Source organism: Podarcis liolepis, assembly GCF_965112155.1.
Source record: "Podarcis liolepis genome assembly, chromosome: 1".
Taxonomy (NCBI): Eukaryota; Metazoa; Chordata; class Lepidosauria; order Squamata; family Lacertidae; genus Podarcis; species Podarcis liolepis.
The window spans coordinates 105,345,215-105,364,205 of record NC_139554.1 but is presented as its reverse complement, the minus strand read 5'-3'; the positions used below and the strand labels follow the sequence as shown (position 1 = coordinate 105,364,205).

Below are 18,991 nucleotides of genomic sequence, written 5' to 3'. Positions count from 1 at the left end.
TCTTGTTTTCCCATCCTTAAGTTCAGTTACCCACATTTCTGCATCAGTTTGAGTTTTTTTAAAGCGCTCACAAAAATATGCCAGTGTTTTTGTTCACATTTCTCATAACAGAGACATATTTGTATATAATTTTGCTCAATACACATTTTTTTTGTAATTTTTGCTAATATAATGCATTTTTATGTTATTTTCACTAATACCTGCATTTTAAGCACTTTACCCTAACGTGTGCATCTTTGTGCACATTTTCTGTTGCTGTTGGAGAACTGCATTGCACAATTCAGAGAAGTGCAAATTTCAAAGGATAGTTGCGTTTTGGTTTACGTATTGTTTCAGTAAGTGTGCATCACAGTAGATTCATGTTAAAGTTTCATCCTACTTGTGCCCATGGAGTAGTAGATAAACTTTATTCGCATTAGCCAATGGCCACAGCAATATAAAACAAGCAATATATACAAATAAAATATATATTAATAAAAAAGACAGCAATGGGTAAAAAGGGCAATCAAACGTCCAAGATTATCGTTCAGATAGTGGCCCTTAATCTCATTGCACCCTCGATAAACCTAGCAACCTTTGCTGTTGTCTGATCATTTTGATCTGTTAAAGAAAGAACAATGTGGCCTCAAATGGGCGGCTTGGGATGGTAAGTAAGAGTGGGGTAATGATCTCGATCTTTATAAAGGGGACAGGACAGGAGAACATGAGCCACTGTTTCCGGATTACCATCTCCACAGGGGCAGAGTCGTTTCTCAGTTGGAATCTTTTGGTATCTGCCCTCAAGTACAGCAGAGGGCATCACATCCAATCTGGCCAGTGTGAAGGCACACCTGTATTTTGGGATAGTTAATTTATACAAATATGGTGCCAGGGAATCAAACTGAGATGGGGGGGGGAGGCATACCAAGGACAGAATTTCTTTATAATGGCCAGATTGTTCTGTTGCTCTAAATCCTTCAGACGCTGTCCAATTAGCCTTTTTGGTTTAATAAAGCCCGTCATGAGAAGCTGATGTGGGTGGAGTCCACAGGATAGGAGTTTGTGCCCATGGAGTTCTGTGTTTTAGTACAGAGGAAGCTACAGCCATTATCTGAAAGCAGAGACAGCAAGCACTACACTGATCAAAAAGCAAAGTAAACTGCTCTGTGGATTTGTCCAGAGCCGTTTCCTTTTGCTACCTTAGTGCAGAGTAACAAATCATAAAATGGTAATCTTGTTAACGAATTAATGACAAAGGCTCTTTTAGGGGAGGGAAAGCCTACAGTACAATGGACACACTCCACAATACGCTTTTAGCTGGGAAAGTTCTTTTCTATTTGATTTCTATCTAGTCATGAATATGGTTGATTGGGGGGAAAATGTGATTATGTCAATATGCCATCTTCAGTACATAGCTGTCTTAGCAATGACGGAATATTCTTGAAGAGCTGACATTTGGTAGAAACCCAGGAAAAATTCCCATCATTTCAATCTTTGGATCTGCTCTCTCAAAAGACCGTTGTTTGTTTTCTGGAAAACGCCCTCTATAGATTCCAAAATGTCTACAGGTTCTATTCACTTCACTACTGTACTTAAGTAAATACAGTGGTACCTCGGGTTGCAGACGATTCAGGTTACAGACTCCGCTAACCCAGGAAATAGTACCTCAGGTTAAGAACTTTGCTTCAGGATAAAAACAGAAATTGTGCGGCGGTGGCACAGTGGCAGCGGGAGGCCCCATTAGCTAAAGTGGTGCTTCAGGTTAAGAATGGACCTCCAGAACGAATTAAGTTCTTAACCTGAGGTACCACTGTACAAAGCATTAAGGAACAACCCATTTAAGGAAAACTCGAGGCTAATATATCCTTTAGGAATAGCGCTGTAGTTGTGCCAACAAATGCACACTGGGATGTGACCGTATGCAGGCCACCAAAAGCCCATTCCTGGTTTTTGAGAGTGGAAGGGTTAAAAAAAAAAGTGCATCAAGTGGCTCTGGTTCTTATTTTTCACACCTGCATTTAGATTTGCCATCTTCAACTCAGCTCTGGTGCATTGCCTGCTGTTTTGGAAGCCTAGGACCACAAAGCACCATCCACCGTGAAGTTGTTGCGTTCCAATGGAATCAATTTGAGCAGTTCCACCAGTGCTCTTGAACAGCCTCCATTCATTTCACACAAGGATGCCCATGCGGATTGCATGGGCGGTAATGTTTAGGGAAGTTTTAACTGTTTGATTCTATTTTTGCTATTCTGTTGGGAGCCGCCCAGTGCGGCTAGAGAAACCCAGCCAGATGGGCAGGGTATAAATAATGAATTATTACTATTACTATTAATGTGGTGATAGTGGTGGCAATTTTAAAAACCCAGTTCATGGACCCTCATGCAAGTGCGGCTTAGTGGTTGGAGTGTCGAGTTAGGACCTGGAAGGAAGACCAGGGTTCAAATGAGTTTCACTGGGTGACCCTGACCCAGGCATTGCCTCTTAGCCTAAGCTACGTCACAGGGTTGTTGTGGAGATTACAAGAGGAGGGGAGAATCCTTGGAGGGTCCAACCTCCTTCACTGGAGGTTTTTAAGCAGAGATTGGGTGGCCAGTTATGGATGCTTTGGTTGAGATACGTGCATTGCAGGGGGTTGGACTAGATGACCCCTCGGGGTCCCTCTCAACTCTGCGATTCCATTATTCTATGTATGCAGCCTTGGGAGTTCCTTGGGAGGAGAAGATGGGCTATAAATCAATCAATAAACTCCATGCATTGCTCCATGTGTATATATATTCAGCTGCCAGATCTGGGCGAACATCACTGCGCCGCACTGGCTCCACCCATGACATTCATGCATTGCACAGGACTTCTGAAAAAGAGCACCCATGCACATACAGCTGTGTGCATATAGAAATGTCATGCAGTAAGTAGCCCTGTACAATCGGGAGTCCTGATCACCTGGGGGTGCCTATGCATGTACAACTGCAGAGTACCTGTGGCAGAACTGACAAACATAGGAGCTGTATGCTCAAATCCCCCTCTTTGTACTCCAACGTAAGCTGAAATGTACAAATGAGAACACCAAAAGCTTCCAAAAGGTAAAGGTTTGCTTCCTGATTACCCCCGAAGAACAGGCTGTGCTGTGGCCGATTTTTATTCATTCTGAGCAGTGCCGGTACAAGACGAGCCTGCAGAAGACAGCCCTTAGCTTTGTAGAAAATAAATCCATCTTTTGGTTTCAAGTGACGGCAATAACTTTAGGCTCCCACAGGGCCAGACTGCCCTCCAAAGCTTTCATAAAAAAACTAATCTGATCTTTTACCTTGGCGGATAAAATTGTATGGCTCAAACTTGCTGCTGGCTTACTTTTGTACAGGTGCAATTGCCCGTATCCAATTGTGCTGAACTGGGTATTACAATTAAGGAAGAAGAAGAAGAAGAAGAAGAAGAAGAAGAAGAAGAAGAAGAAGAAGAAGAAGAAGAAGAAGGAAACACGACTTTCTATATTGTGGAAGGTCCAATCTGTTTTAAGGCCCAGAGTTCAGAGGTAGATCAAAGAATGTCAGTGCTACCTGACAAGCTATCTGGTAACTTAAATGGCTGGTCATTTTTCATATGCTTTTTCATGTCTTAGCCTAAAAAAGGGAGTATTTTCACTTTTTAGGAGGTTTTGAACCAAGATTGGCAAAGGAGGAACAGATGGAAAGAGTCACAATGTCAGGATCTTGTACAAGATTATCGATCAGCTCCTATAATTGCTATTCTTCCCTTTCAACAGCCCCCACCCAAAAGTCTTGAAAGGACCTGCTAAAAATCAGCTTCTTTCAGATAGGGAAAATCATTTTAATTTACCTTGGTCCTTTTTTTTTTTTTAAGCCTTTAGAATTATTTCTAGAAGCTATAGCTGAGGAGGCTGCAAACGATTTTGGTGTTCGTGTTTTAAATACTGTCATTAGATTGATTTTTGCACCAGGACAGTGTAGAGAATCTATTCTTTATCACTGCAAAGTGTTTCTATGATGTATGGATGACACCCTGGAAGGAAGATCTGTGAGAAACTGAAATCACAGTACTTAGTAAGGCAAAGTTGAGGTCTTAAAATAGAAAACTACCCCCAGCACCCAGGGCAGTGTGAGGTTATTGCCTCAGGTGGCGTGGGGAGGGGGGCAGTCCCCCAACCATTTCCCTTGAGTCCCTTAAACTACCCAGCTGCCTCACCTGCAGCAGAGGATGTTGTTCCATTGCCAGTGTTGAAACAAGGATTCTGCTGATGGAATTGGGTTGCAGGGTGGTGGGTTGTGGACACAAGAAAACACAGGGGGAGACACTGAATCCCACCCACTGAGATCAACATGACTTAAGTTAGTCACTTCAATGGGAATCCAGCACGACTCACTTATAGTCTGAATCCAACCTGCTATTTTTACAGCCACCTGGTTTCAGATCTTTGCCTCAAGACCTGTGCTGATTTTGCGACCCAAGGAAGCTTTTGGAGAAATCCCACAAATTCATTGGCCTGCCCGTATGTCTCAGTGGAGAAACAGGACTTGGGGCTTAAGAAACGTAACTGCTTGAAAAAGTTCCAATGATTCCTTCTGTTCTCTCTCTCTCTCTCTCTTTCACACACTCACAAACAACACACACATATAAAGGTAAAGGTAAAGGACTCCTGGACGGTTAAGTCCAGTCAAAGGTGACTATGTGGTACGGCGCTCATCTTGCTTTCAGGCTGAGGGAGCTAGCTCTTGTTCACAGACAGCTTTCCAGGCCACGTCTGGCACAACGGAACACTGTGACGGAAACCAGAGTGCACAGAGACGCTGTTTAACTTCCCGCCGCAGTGGTACCTATTTATCTACTTGCACTGGCGTGCTTTCGAACTGCTAGGTTGGCAGGAGCTGGGACAGAGGAACGGGAGCTCACCCCGTCGTGGGGATTCGAACCGCCAACCTTCTGATCGGCAAGTCCAAGAGGCTCAGTGGTTTAGGCCACAGTGCCACCCGCGACCCTGTCTACATTGATTCGTTTGTACGGCCTGGAAGTATGTAAGCTTGCTGGAGCACAGGTGAGCAACCTGAGGGCCATATGCAGCCCTCAACTTAATTTCATATAGGTGGGGGGAGTCCAGAGGGGTAATTGCAGGGGGGGGGAGAGCTGAAATGAATGGAGTGATCAAAGGAGAGGAGGAAAGCCTTCTGCAAGTGGCAAATCTGGACAACTGACAAAAGCAATCTACACCCCTGCCTGTACCAGGCTACTAGGTGTAGAGGAAGGAGAGAATTGGTGTAAAAAGAGGGTGGGGGGAAAGGGCTTGTCCTCTCCACTTTTGGCTTCCGTCTTTTCCACTGCTGCAATGTGCCACGGTTGATTGACCCTGGTGGACTGCGGCTCTTGACAGCCAAAAGGTCTTAAGCGTGTTGGGCTAAGGACCAGAGAAACCCATGTTCAGCCAGAACGCTCACTCACTCAAACCATCATCTCTCAGCCTAACCTACCTCACAGGGCTGTTGTGAGGAGAGAATGGGTTGATAAAACGGAACTATGTGCACCACCCCGAACCCGTTGGAGGAAGGGCAGGATAAACATATGGAAATAACTAAAAAAATGCCCTTCGATTCATCAAATATAGCTAAAAGTTAACACCTGCACAAACCCTTTCTCTACTTGAATGACAAATGCCTCTCACATGCCCCCATACAAATGGAAATGAGAGAAAAGGCTCCCTTTGTTTTGCACCGGTTCCAGTTTGGCCACAGCGAAGGGGGCTGGGAGGGAGGAGGAGGAGCCCTTTGCAAATGCTGCACTTACGAGTTCTGGATGAAAAGCCACCAGTGATTTATGCAACCATTTCAGGCTATTGTTTCGTTTATCGCAAGGGTGCAGGCCCAGTGTCCCTTCCGCATCAGTCACTGCTACACAGGAGTCTCCGTGCTGGATCAATCTCAGCCAAGTATAGTTGAACTTCTGGTTCTGCGCATGGGAAAGAATCAGTAGCAGGCTAAATTTCGGTGGTTGGTTATCACCCTCAATTTCAACACTGCTTTCAGGTGCCGCTCGGAAGACATTTTTATGCCAACAGGCCTACACAACAGGCGCCCAATATCTGCACTTTCCAGAAACAGTTGAAGACCTTTTTGTTCAAACAGACGTTCTCAGATGGATAAATGGGTGTCCACTTGTTAGGACTTTAAAACTTATTTTAAACGTATTTGGTTTTTTGTGTGTGTTTTAAACTGTTTTAAATTATTTTACATGTAGATCACCCAGTTTGGAAGGCGATTTGATAAATAAATTTTTGTAATAGTAATATGCAGCTTCTTAAAATTTTATTCAGTAGCCAGTCATTTTAATGATTGTTCTGTAGTGCTTTTATTTTACATAGGTTTTTTTTACATTGCTGTACACCTTCCTGATGTTTTGTGAGAGGCTAGTATACAAGTATTTTTTAAAAAATAAATGACTAAAATTAGCCTTTCCAGTAGGCAGTTGAATCCCTCAGTATGCAAAATGCAGGCAATCTAAAGCAGCTTTCAAAATTCGCCAGGTGCCAGGTGCCACTTGCAACCAGGTGAAGATGCCTGGGAAGCAGGATGGTGCCTGATGTCTCCGCCATCTGAAGGTGCATGCCTGGGGATCCTTGGAATCTGAATGGTTTTCACACACTTGGAACACATCCTGCAGAATTCTATCCATTATATTTTATCTGCACAGTCAGAATGACTTCCAGGAACCAAAAAGTCATATTGAAAAACACGACTTGCCCAAAAATGGCAACTAGGCGTTCCGTTTTGGTGATGGTAACCCTGGTTTATGGAGTTATTTTGCTGCCTGGCTTATATATCTTCTAACACTGACCTAAAGGCAACCTGTGAAGTGGGTAGAACTGCTGAGACCCTTCTCTACGATCCTGGGATAAACATCAGACTGCAGTTTCAACTAATTTTTAATACTGCAGTTTGATATTGTTGTTACCTGTATTTATGGGTATAAAAGGCATGAAAGCCAGCCTTTGGTTTGGTGGGTGAAAAATGCGTCTCACCCGTGGCACTTCGCAGTGGTGTGAACGGGAAAAGGAACTGGATTGTTTGGAACAACCCATTAGTGCAAAAAGTAGTAACTAACCCCATGAAAATATTACATATCTTTTATAGTTCCTGGAAGCTGCAGGAAATGGAGTGGGAATAATCTGGCTTCCAGAGGCCACTTATGTGCCACTCGCCAGTGCCACTGGTTTGTGACTTCACTGGAGACTGGGCTACAGATCCCACTCCGTCATCTGTGCCTCTGGGTAAGTATAAAGGGCCTTCTTGCATCTCCCGATAGTGAGGGAAGGCCAGCTGTGAGCCCAGCACGAAGACTGTGCCCAGTATTAGCCTCCCGAGTTGAAATTTCAAAAAGGGCATTAAAGAAAAGCAACCATATTGGGCCTCCAATATGAAAAAATGCAACAGGAAGGCAATAAACAGTCTTACCTTGTTATTAACATCACATGTTTCAAAGGCCAGGCTAGATGTATTCACAGTGACACATTTAGCCAGTGCTATGTTAATGATCTAAAATAAAACAAGCAAATTGAAGCAAAAGGTTAGAAATGTAATGTCAAAGTGGGCGTAAATACCCTGAAGAAGGAATGTAGCATTTTTTTTATAACAAAACCCCAATTCAATGTCTAGAGGTGTGCAATAGCCACTAGAGCTCCTCTACCCCATTTCTGACATTTGATGGGTATTTCGTAAGTTGAAACATAGTAACTGAAGGTGATCAATCAGATTGGGCTCACTTTTAATTAGTTGGCCTGAGCATCTGACGCTATTTTGACAGGTGTGTGACAACTAACAGGGAAAGAAAAAGAAAATGTAAAAGATGGCCTTTACTTTTTAACAACTTGGCAGCGCTTGTTTATTAAATTGTTAGCTGTCTTTGTTATCTCATTAAAAAGTTTAGGTGACATGCAAATTGATTCTAAGCAGTTTCAAATTCTTGTGTTTGTGGACAGCCCTAAAATCAACCCTTTTTTCTGTTTTGGAAGTATGAAAACTTTCATTCTACTGATTCAAATGCTGTAATTCAGGTTTGTTTTCAGGCTGGAGGGAGCAACGATGACTTATCTCTATTTGCTGCAGCCCCCTATCAGCAAACCTAAGTCAGGGACAGGTAAAAAGAGCAATTCTCCACAGCTGACCTTATGCAGTCAATTGGGTTGCCCAACCCATCGTAATAGCAATCTTCCACCTTGAGATTATCTTGCCTAAGCAAGACTAATTTGCAGTTTTAAACAAAAATCTTCTGGGTTAATGATGTGCACTGTAATTTGTTAATGCAAAGGTCAACAAAATAAATATAAATAAGTGGCTAAGCCCTCCTGCTGTCACCAGATCTCCGTTTGCTAATGGGTTTGGGGGATGAGTGACTGATTGCATTTTGCAATTTTTACGGCCGTGTACTAAGTGGCCTATCAAGGATCTCTTTCCAACTCCCTCATCACAACACCTTCTCTCGCCCAGGGTCAGGGATGGGGAAACTGCAGCCTTCCAGATATTTGCTGGACCACAGCTCCCAGTATCCCTGACCACGGGTCATGATGCCTAGGGCTCAGAGTGCAGTAACATCTGGGAGCCCACAGGTTCCCATTTCTGCCCATGATGGCATAGAGCATGGCACTCTCTCACTTTCTACGCACACCTGTAGAAATACACCTGTATTAGCCCTGTAGAAACAAGGAAAGGTCAGAGTTCTTGTGATTGCCAGGCACAGAAAAGCTCCTGCAACACCACAGGTCTGGGTCTGCTGTCATGGAATGAAAGGAGGGGACATCCCACGACAGGGGCAGAAGGAACACTGCAAATATGCATAAGGTGCAAAGCAGGAGTGGGGAATCTTTGACCCCGATAAAACTACAACTCCCATCAGCACCAGCAATGCAACTTTCATGCCCTCTCTGAGAGCCAATGTGGTGTAGTGGTTAAGAGCGGTAGTCTCGTAATCTGGGGAACCAGGTTCGTGTCTCCGCTCCTCCACATGCAGCTGCTGGGTGACCTTGGGCCAGTCACACTTCTCTGAAGTCTCTCAGCCCCACTCACCTCACAGAGTGTTTGTTGTGGGGGAGGAAGGGAAAGGAGAATGTTAGCCGCTTTGAGACTCCTTAAAGGGAGTGAAAGGCAGGATATCAAATCCAAACTCCTCTTCTTCTTCTTCTTCTCTCCTAATTACAGCTTATAAATTAGTACTGAAATTGGATGGTGGGCGCAGAAAGTTCATCAGGATGCCGTATCACTGCTTTACGCAAGAAAACTTTGGGTTTGGGATAATGTACCAAAATGCCAATTTTATTCCAGAAACTGGAGGAAAATGGGATTCTACTGCACTCTAGTGGCTGCAAGCAAGAAGTCTGAGATCTGAGAGGAAGTTGAGCCTTGGTGATTTGAGTTAGGAATGTAAGAAGAAGAAGAAAAACAAACCAAACTAAAGTCTTTTAAGCACCAATACTCTAGGGCAAACATCTAAAATATCAACAACTCTTCTTCAGCTGCTAATCGTTACTGCAGGGTCTACCGACACTAGGCTGCTCCCGACATCTTCCCTTGGCTTCACCTAAAGCTCCTCCTCCCTGACAGATTCCAGTGCTTTAAATGGGCACAGCTACATCTCAGTTACAACAGCTGAATAGAACCATCCTCTTCAGAGGCCTCTGAAAAACTAGGTGCTGGGGACAAACAGCAGGGTCCAATGCCCTGCTCAAAAGCTTCTCAGAGGCATTTGGGTGGTCACTAGCGAATGCAGAATTCTGGACCAGATGCCTTAGCTCAGTTGGTTAGAGCGTAGTGCTGAGAACGCCATGGTTGCAGGTTTGATCCCCGCATGGGGCAGCTGCTTATTCCTGCATTGCAAGGAGTTGGACTAGATGATCCTCAGGATCCCTTCCAACACTACAATTCTAAGATAAGTGAGTAGCTTCAGCTCACAAACCAAGCCCAAGGCAGAGAGGTGGGGTCTGGACCCCAAACATCAACCCATTTAATATAGTGCAACACATGCAAACTCCACCAGGATCTTTCCCCCCACATTAATTTCCCACTCATCCTTTGGACATGAGTCCATCTCCTTAGATCCTCTGGTCCTCCAGATGTTGTTCGATTCCATCTCTCACCAGCTTCAGTCAACGTTGCCCATGGTCAGGGATGATGCAGCTGTAGTCCAACAACATCTGGAGGGCCAGATGTTCCTCAGCTCTGGGCTACCAAACACTGGGCGAAATCCATTGCAGGCAAATACCACACAAAAGACATAAAGTCTTAAGATGATGATGTGCCAAGTTGACATTAGCCCAAGGGGCACATTGGAGTTGGGAAATTGAACATACCAGCCCACTAGCTTTAACAAGGGGGGCTTCTAAATCAGGGTAGACGTTCTCCAGGTACCATTTGAAGTTTTTGCACTGAAGCCTCTTCCTCAGTTCTCTCTGTTGAGTCAAATCCCCGACGTCCAGGTTCTTTTGGATGAGGTGATAACCATGTCCATAGAAGAGATCTTTGTATTCATCCAGCCAAACCTCTGCAACTCGGGCCAAATTCCGCTCCACCGTGGTAAGGCGGTCTTTAGGGAAGGAGTAGGGGTTGTCGTTCCTGAAAATGTGGCCCACTCTGGAGCACGGGGTGATTTCTATTTCCCCTCCACACATCCAAACCTGGTGAAAAAGAGGTAGGATAACACTTCATGAGGCAACCACTGGCCAATGGATTCTGTCATGTAATATGCTTTAGGGTGCACCCGGATAGGGAAGGTTTAGCACAACATGCTGTTGATAATTATGTAAGGGGATTCCACAGCACACCAGCTCAGTTCAGACAGCATGCCTAACCATAGTTTACAGTAAATGTGGCTTAAGACCCCAAACTACAGTTGGAGCTTCTGTATGTACAGGCAAGCTGTGGTCTGTTTTTGTTCTATATCTGCTCAGCACTACAGTCTCCAGCTGCAATGGCCTTCAGAGGCACAGCAATGGCTGTTAACAATAGTTTGACAATTGAGACATCACACCATTGAGAGATAGCACAATTCATGGTTTGCAAATCCATTTCCCATTCTGATCTGCCACTGGATCACAACCCACGATCTATCAGTTCACGCAAAACATCAACCATGTTGAATGTTCCTTAACCATGGTTTCATATGTGGTATCTGACATGAGCCATTGTATTATTTAGTGCTTTTTGCCTAGGGTTTTATTTTAATCTATTTCATGAAAGCTATATTTTGTTAAAGGTGCAAACATCTTACAAAGCACCCTCAAGTTTAAAATGTGATTGCTGGGGGGACGTGATGGAATAATATGTAAATATAACAGATACAATATACTGCTTGCCCTGGTGCAGTCATTTTTGACCATTTATTTCTACTAAGGAGCATCTGAAACCACTATATATGCAGGACTGCTGCTGTAATATGACCATTAATATGATTATGAATGTGATGCAAATCAATTGGGGTGGGGGAAATACTGTTACAGTTAATGCAACATACCTTGAATGAGATCTCCATGTTTTCACCTCCCCAAACATCAAGGCCAGGATCGTATGTCCCAAGTTCAAAAAAGTACTTCTTATCAATAGAAAATAACCCACCTGCCATCACAGGACACCTGGTAATTGAAACATAATTTAGGAATATACATTGCGCTTTAAAAGAAAATACAGATTTTGCAATTAAAGGGCGCCTACCACATGAATTTTAACAATGCTCCATGTGCTTACATCACAGTTCCCTTTATGACTTCCAGGATGAATTAGATCTGCTCGCCCCCACCCACAAAAACTTAGCAGCAGGCTCTGTCACTGTTTATAAACTCTAAAATATAATCTTGTTATATGATGGAAGTCTTGAATATGGTGTAGATGGCTTGCCTTGCAAATGCACAGTTTGGGTGCAATTGCATCTAGCTAAACATAGCATTAGGTTCCTTGCACAGGTTGTAGTTTTAACATGTTTATAAACTGACATCTCCCTATTTATATGAGGCATACTTTAAATAAATCAGGGGTAGCCAATGTAGGGCTCTCCAGATGTTGATGGACTATGACTCCTATCATCCCTGAACACCCTGGCTATGCTGGAGAGTTGCAGTTCAACAACATCTGGAGGTACCATGTTGGCCATTCCTGGTTTTCTAATCCAGGAAATTGTGGCTGAACTAAAGCTTCAGACATTCCTGACCATGTTGGCTATGGGCTGATGGGAGTTGGGACTCCAACAACTCTGGTCTAGAGGCCCAGTGTTTACCCAAACTTGTTCTTTGTATGGGATCCTCATAGCTGAACTCGCTGTGTTTTAATGATGCTAGTTTGCACTCAGGAAAGAGTAGAGTTGCACACCCAACAAATGTTACCTATGTTTTGCAAACCTGAGTAATATACGCCTTTCTCCCAACTTGTGGGTTTAGTGCTTAAGGAACAATTCTGTCAACAAAATCTTAACAGCTGAAACTTACCTAATTATATCGGTGTCCTTAATCCCATTTTTCAAGATGACATCTGGAGGAATGGGCTTCCATCCAAAATTCATTGGCCATGTAAAAACACCACGCTGAAAGCTGTCCACGGTCATGTAGCTAAGGAATGGAAGTCACAACAGGAATTAACTTCAGAAACAAAAGCTGTGTCTGAAAAGGGTAACCGTAACTTGAATGACATACTTTTAAAGGGGAGGGGCTGTTAATAGATCCCACGGGTAACATTAAAACACATACTCTCACAAAATTATGAGCTTTTTAAACATGTGGTGAAATGTTTAACATCCTTTAAAAATAGTTTTTAAATTCTTGGTGTAACATCTTTTCCTGTTTGCAGTTTATTTTTGAAACTGTCACAACCAGAAGATGCTTAAGAAGATAAAGGGTAGAAAGGATTGGTTCCAAAACGTAGAAGGGGAACCTGTGGTCTTCCAGATATTGTTGGACTGGCACTGGCCATGTTGGCTGAGGGTGATGGGAAGTGGCATCTAACAACATCTGTAAGGCTACAGGTTCCCCATCCCTGCCAAGAAAAATGATCCACGTGAATAAGTATTTTTTTCCTGTGCATGGATTACCAAGGACCAGAACAAATATGGAGGCATCAAAATTACCTCATATCTTTGTCACTGATGACTTCAATAACAGGACAGGCAACTTTCTTCCTATTCAAACGGATTCTGTCCAGGAGCGGCTCCAGCCATCCTACGTTGCATTCCACATGAGAATCTAAGAATGTCAGGACGTCACCTAGAGAAGAAAATAAAAAGGAGCTAATTCCATTGCAGAAGGTGAAATGGAACAACTCTGGAGAGTTCTCACTCCAGGGAAAGGGAACCTGCAGCCTTCCGGATAATGCAGCAGTCCAACTCCCATAAGCCCCAAGTACCCTAAGTGAATGGCTCGAAAATATGGGAATTGTAGGCCAGCACAGTCTGAAAGCCCACAGGCTCCTCATCCATCATACTTGATAGCCTCTTGTGAAAACATTGCTGGGTGTGTGTACAGTGGTACCTCAGGTTAAGTACTTAATTTGTTCTGGAGGTACATTCTTAACCTAAAACTGCTCTTAACCTGAAGCACCACTTTAGCTAATGGGGCCTCCTGCTGCTGCCACGCCACCGGAGCACAATTTCTGTTCTCATCCTGAAGCAAAGTTCTTAACCTGAAGCACTATTTCTGTGTTAGCGGAGATGTAACCTGAAGCGTATGTAACCCGAGGTACCACTGTACGAGATAATAGTAGCAGAATTCTTCTTGGTGTCCTATTGAAGAAAGAGATCTAGGAGAACATCCACACACAGCCAGGGAGGACAATGCCCAACTCACTGTTTCTCAGCTTAAGTAAGAGTGCTTCCACGCAGCAGTTTTTTGTGGACTTGGTGCTGCTCATGCACACAAGTTTTGTGTAGCATCGACATGTTGTCACCCTCATCATAATGACACCCTCTCATTTTATCTGGGTTCTCCCCTTTTTTACTTATCAGATTTTCACACAGAAACAGCAAAGGGGAATTAACAGTCAACCAGTGCAGACAACAGGGAGCTAGATGGACCAATGATGTGACTCAGTATAACATAGCTTAAAATGCTGCTATTTTATGTCACCTGGAGAAACCTGTGTTTACATTGGGATGCACCCAGGACCCTCTTCTCCCAATGCACCTTATTTTCCCTCTATCACAGTTGTATTGTCTGTAGTGGTTTCATGACTCCTCGTGGGTTAAGATCGCCTGTGTGACTGATTCAGGAAGCACTGTCCTCATTTTCAATTACAGTGGTACCTCGGGTTAAATACTTAATTCGTTCCGGAGGTCCGTACTTAACCTGAAACTGTTCTTAACCTGAAGCACCACTTTAGCTAATGGGCCCTCCTGCTGCTGCTGGGTTAGCGGAGTCTATAACCTGAAGTGTATGTAACCTGAAGCGTATGTAACCCGAGGTACCACTGTAGTCTTGTTTGCCCCCTTCTCCCATGTCATCATCAGGGAACAATAATCTCTGTGATTTTAAAATGTTTTGACATTAACCTGTTCATGACCTGATTTCCAGTTGATACCAGAAAGGGGGAATGCTGAAAGCACCAAATAAAGATTTTTTTAAAAAAATGAATGTTCTCACAGTTAAAGAGGTTTTCAGGAAATGTTTTTAAAACATATTTTAACTCACTATGTTTTTTTTTTGGGGGGGGAGAATCAAAAGGAAGAGAATATCTGGTGTCACCTTTGTAGTACTACTGAATCTACATGACTGGTGGGGGGAAATATCCGCCTTCTATTATTCTGATTTTAGTGCGCATTTTAAAATTGTTTGGCGATCAGGTACAGTCCAGTGAAGGTTAAGCATGCCTACATCCCAATGAATTAAAGCAATATTCTTACGCACACTTTTCTGGGAGAGAGTCCCATTTATCAGAATGGCACTTAACTTCTGATTGGACCCATTTAGTTCCACAGATGTCAGTGCAATGAGTCAAATTTCCATTGGATTGCTTCCAGTGACTTCTGCCTTTTTTTAAACAACAACAACAGCAAATAACAAACTGCACTTTGATGATAAAATGCAACTCTTTTTACCTTTGGCAATCTCTGCTCCCGCTAGTCTAGCTCGTATTAAACCATGCCTTTCCTTGAGATGAAGGATCCGGACTTTGGGAAACTGGGCCATGTACTGGTCTAGTTTGTCCTTGAGGTATGCTAAAACAGAACAGAAGAGAAGCAAGGAAATGGACCACCGATTCGTGCCTATGAGCAAGAAATAAAGAGGAACCAACCAGCCCTCAGCCACTGCCACTTGTTCAGGCTGCTGGAGGAGAGACAGTGGAAAACAAACATTGGTTCCCTTCTTCTGACAGCCATGACAGGAACGGTGGACCCCCTTCCCCTGGCTCCCCACCCAACACTCACTTGCTGCCATGTTACCTTCATTACATATGAATTGTCACCTCCCAAAAATACTTTGCTTTTTAAGCACTAATTGACACATTTATTTCCTTTCAATAATCCTCCCAAAGTTAACATCTCTTAAGCTGCATCCATAGTGCGACTACATAGCGGTTTCTCTCAAGCTGAGTGGAGAAGTGATAACTCACATAAGATTTCAACTGAACGTTACAAGAAACATTTTAACATTAAGAACAGTTTGACACCAGAACCATTATCAGAGGGGTGGGACTGGGGCTCCTCCTCACCGGAGGTCTTCCAAGAAGACTGGTCACCCATCTGCTGGGATGCTGTAGCTATGGATTCCTTGCATTGAGTAAGGGCATTGGATTGAGTGATGGACTCGCAATAAGGCCCCAGTAACAGGTAGAATCAAATCTATGATCATCAGAAGAAACCAACCCACAGAACAGTGGGTCCCTGGTCTGCCCTCTTTTAGGCCAAATATATTTTCAGGATAAGGGACTTGGGTGGTGCTGTGGTCTAAACCACAGAGCCTAGGGCTTGCAGATCAGAAGGTTGGCGGCTCGAATCCCTGCGACAGGGTGAGCTCCCGTTGCTCGGTCCCTGCTCCTGCCAACCTAGCAGTTCGAAAGCACGTCAAAGTGCAAGTAGATAAATAGGTACCGCTCCGGCGGGAAGGTAAATTGTGTTTTCGTGCGCTGCTCTGATTTGCCATAAGTGGCTTAGTCATGCTGGCCACATGACCTGGAAGCTGTACATCGGCTCCCTCGGCCTATAAAGTGAGATGAGTGCTGCAACCCTAGAGTCATACGCAACTGAAGCTAATGGTCAGGGGTCCTTACTTTCAGGATACACGTAGTCGTACCTTGGAACTCAAACGCCTTGGCTCCCAAACAAATCGGCTCCTGAATGATCAAATCCTGGAATGTTCCAGTTTTCAAACATTATTTTGGATGCCAAATGTCCAACAGGGCTTCCGCGGCTTCTGATTGGCTGCAGGAACTTCCTTCAGCCAATCAGAAGCTGCACTTTGGTTTCCAAATGTTTTGAAAGTCTAATGGACTTCCAGAATGGATTCCGTTCGACTTCCAAGGTACAACTGTATTCTAATTGTCTTTTTTTTTTGTATACAGAAATAAAATGTCATCTATAGGAACCAAACCAAACCAAACCAAACCAAACCAAACCAAACCAAACCAAACCAAACCAGTTTGAGCTCACAAGGAAATGTAAGGCAACAGAATTTCACTAGACTATCACAACAACCACTTGTATTAAGTTACATTTGTTTTATTGTTTTCATCTTGATATTTAGTGATAGTTTTACACATATTTGTTTTTTCACTGGGTTTGTGTATTTTAGTCATGGTTTATATATAATTGGATTGGTTTGAGTTTTGTTTTCTTCTTTGGGATTCTTTTGAGCAAATTTTCTAAATAAATAAATGGCAACCTTAAAAATGAAACAAAACAAAAAACCTGACAGCATTTTTAAAAGAGCAAAACGGCTTGGAAAACAGGACACTCAGTAAGCCGAAACACACTGGGAAAGACCAACCAACCTTTTGTGCTGAAGTCATCCACCAGAATAACCTCTTTAATAAACTGAGGAGGGGAGCGGTTGAGGACACTGTGAACAGAGCGCAAGAGGGTGGACCACACTTCGTCAACAAAGCATATGATGATGCTGGTGGTGGGAAGGTTGTTGTGGACGAGAAGATCTCTACATCTGTAGCGAACAGAAACAGGCATAAATGGCACTGAAGCAGCGCACACACATGGGTAAAAGCACATGCAAAAAAGAATGGAGGGTTGGCGTTTCTAACAACTTGCCATAAAACATTTTACCTCAAGATTGCCTCACCCTTTATATACACAGTTGATCACTGTGCTCTGCAGAAGGGGGTCTCTTGCAGACTCTGCCTTACCAGGAAGTCCATTCCATATGATATAGAAACAGAGCCTTTAGCGTGGTTGCACCTACCGTTTGGAATCCCCTCCTCCCATTCCGTAATAGACAGCTGCTGCCTCTGCTGTCTTTTTGGAGCCTACAGATTGCCTTCCTCTTTCAACAAAGCCTTTATCACAGCCTGCATCTGCACTGGAACTATTTCCCACTGTTTTTATGTATGGAAATGTTTGTAATTGTTTTCTGCTTCTCTTATTTTACGGTCGTAACTGTTTTTTTGATTGGTGATTTTATTGTTTCAATCTGCCTTGGCAACCCATGATAAAATCCAAATAAATGCTAGTGATGTTTTCAACCGAAAGGAACGAAGGGAACCAAGGAGCAAATTTCCATGTAGCACTATGATGCTGGTCAGCACCGACATCAGGGGTTGAGCAGGCAAGAGAGGAAGTGGTTGTACTTTCCCATCAGGAGCTAACATCAATAAAAATAGACTATGTTAATGAGTCTCCTTTTAATGGAGAGGAACTTCATAAGATACAGGGATTAGTTGCTATAATTCCTGATTTTTTTGCCACTCGGGCAGACTCGATCAAAACATCACCATCACCATCATCATCACCTAGACCAGTGGTACCCAATTAGCTACCGTATTTTTTGCTCTATAAGACACACTTTCCCCCTCCTAAAAAGTAAGGGGAAATGTGTGTGCGTCTTATGGAGCGAATACAGGCTGCGCAGCTATCCCTGAAGCCAGGAGAGCAAGAGGGATCGGTGCACACCGATCCCTCTTGCTCTCCTGGCTTCAGGGATAGCTGCCCAAAGCCTCCTGAGTGCAGCGGGAGCGCTCCCACTGTGCTTAGGAGGCTTCGCACCGATCCCTCTTGCTCTCCTGGCTTCACTTCGCTGGAGAGGCACTGTGCAGCTTTCCCTCTCCACGCAGGGCCCCTTCAGCGAAGCGCGAGGAGAAATGGAGCCCCTTCCGTTTCTCCTCTCGCTTTGCTGGAGAGGCGCTGAGCAGAGAGGGAGTGAATATTTTTTTTCTTGTTCTCCTCCTCTAAAACTAGGTGCATCTTATGGTCGGGTGCGTCTTATAGAGCGAAAAATACGGTAAGTACTGCAGACCCCCTGTTTTTCAAAAGCCAAGCTACGTAGCCCCTAATGTTTGAAAAACTTGGTATCTCTGTAATAGCTCTTGTTATGTGAATGGTGTCAAGGACGCCCTGTGTGGGTTATGCGGACCCCCCTGGGGTCCACTGGCCACCAATTTGGAACCACTGATCTAGTCTACAGCCTGTGTTGCTGCTTCTCAGCTTCTGTGTTTAAGAGAGCTCAGAACAAGCAGGGTGGCCAACCTAGTCTTGAAAAACCAAGACGCACAAATGATTTTTCCAGAGCAGTAACTTTTTTTTAAATGGCTTGGCAAGTGCAGTGTGCTATAATGAACTGGAAGTCAGGAGAAGTGAAAGAGCAGATGTCCTGTGGGTTTTGCAGTATATGGAAGCCAGCTGTGGAGGGCGGCATGTGTGTGAATCCCGTGGTATAAGCTAACAAACAGAAAAAGCATCCAGTGGCTATTTAAAGAGAAAAGCAATGCATGGCTTGCCTGCACTCCTGACATCCATCTCGCTGCCTGATTGGCATTGCAACAGGCAACTGTTCATTATCTACCTGCACTGTGACAACTTATGGGCGACCAGCAAAAACATG

General features: G+C 43.8%; 1 protein-coding gene across 1 annotated transcript in view; it reads right to left on the bottom strand.

The window, feature by feature from the left end:
* Nucleotides 1–18,991, bottom strand: part of GALNT5 (polypeptide N-acetylgalactosaminyltransferase 5) — a 34,307-nt gene that overhangs the window by 4,787 nt on the left and 10,529 nt on the right. The window contains exons 2-9 of the mRNA XM_083493786.1: nucleotides 16,935–17,101; nucleotides 15,043–15,162; nucleotides 13,081–13,216; nucleotides 12,446–12,565; nucleotides 11,482–11,599; nucleotides 10,322–10,645; nucleotides 7,434–7,514; nucleotides 5,770–5,931 (exon numbers count right to left, since the gene is read on the bottom strand). Of these exons, the coding sequence (XP_083349912.1) occupies nucleotides 5,770–5,931; nucleotides 7,434–7,514; nucleotides 10,322–10,645; nucleotides 11,482–11,599; nucleotides 12,446–12,565; nucleotides 13,081–13,216; nucleotides 15,043–15,162; nucleotides 16,935–17,101 (1,228 nt within the window). The remainder of the gene's footprint in view (nucleotides 1–5,769; nucleotides 5,932–7,433; nucleotides 7,515–10,321; nucleotides 10,646–11,481; nucleotides 11,600–12,445; nucleotides 12,566–13,080; nucleotides 13,217–15,042; nucleotides 15,163–16,934; nucleotides 17,102–18,991) is intronic.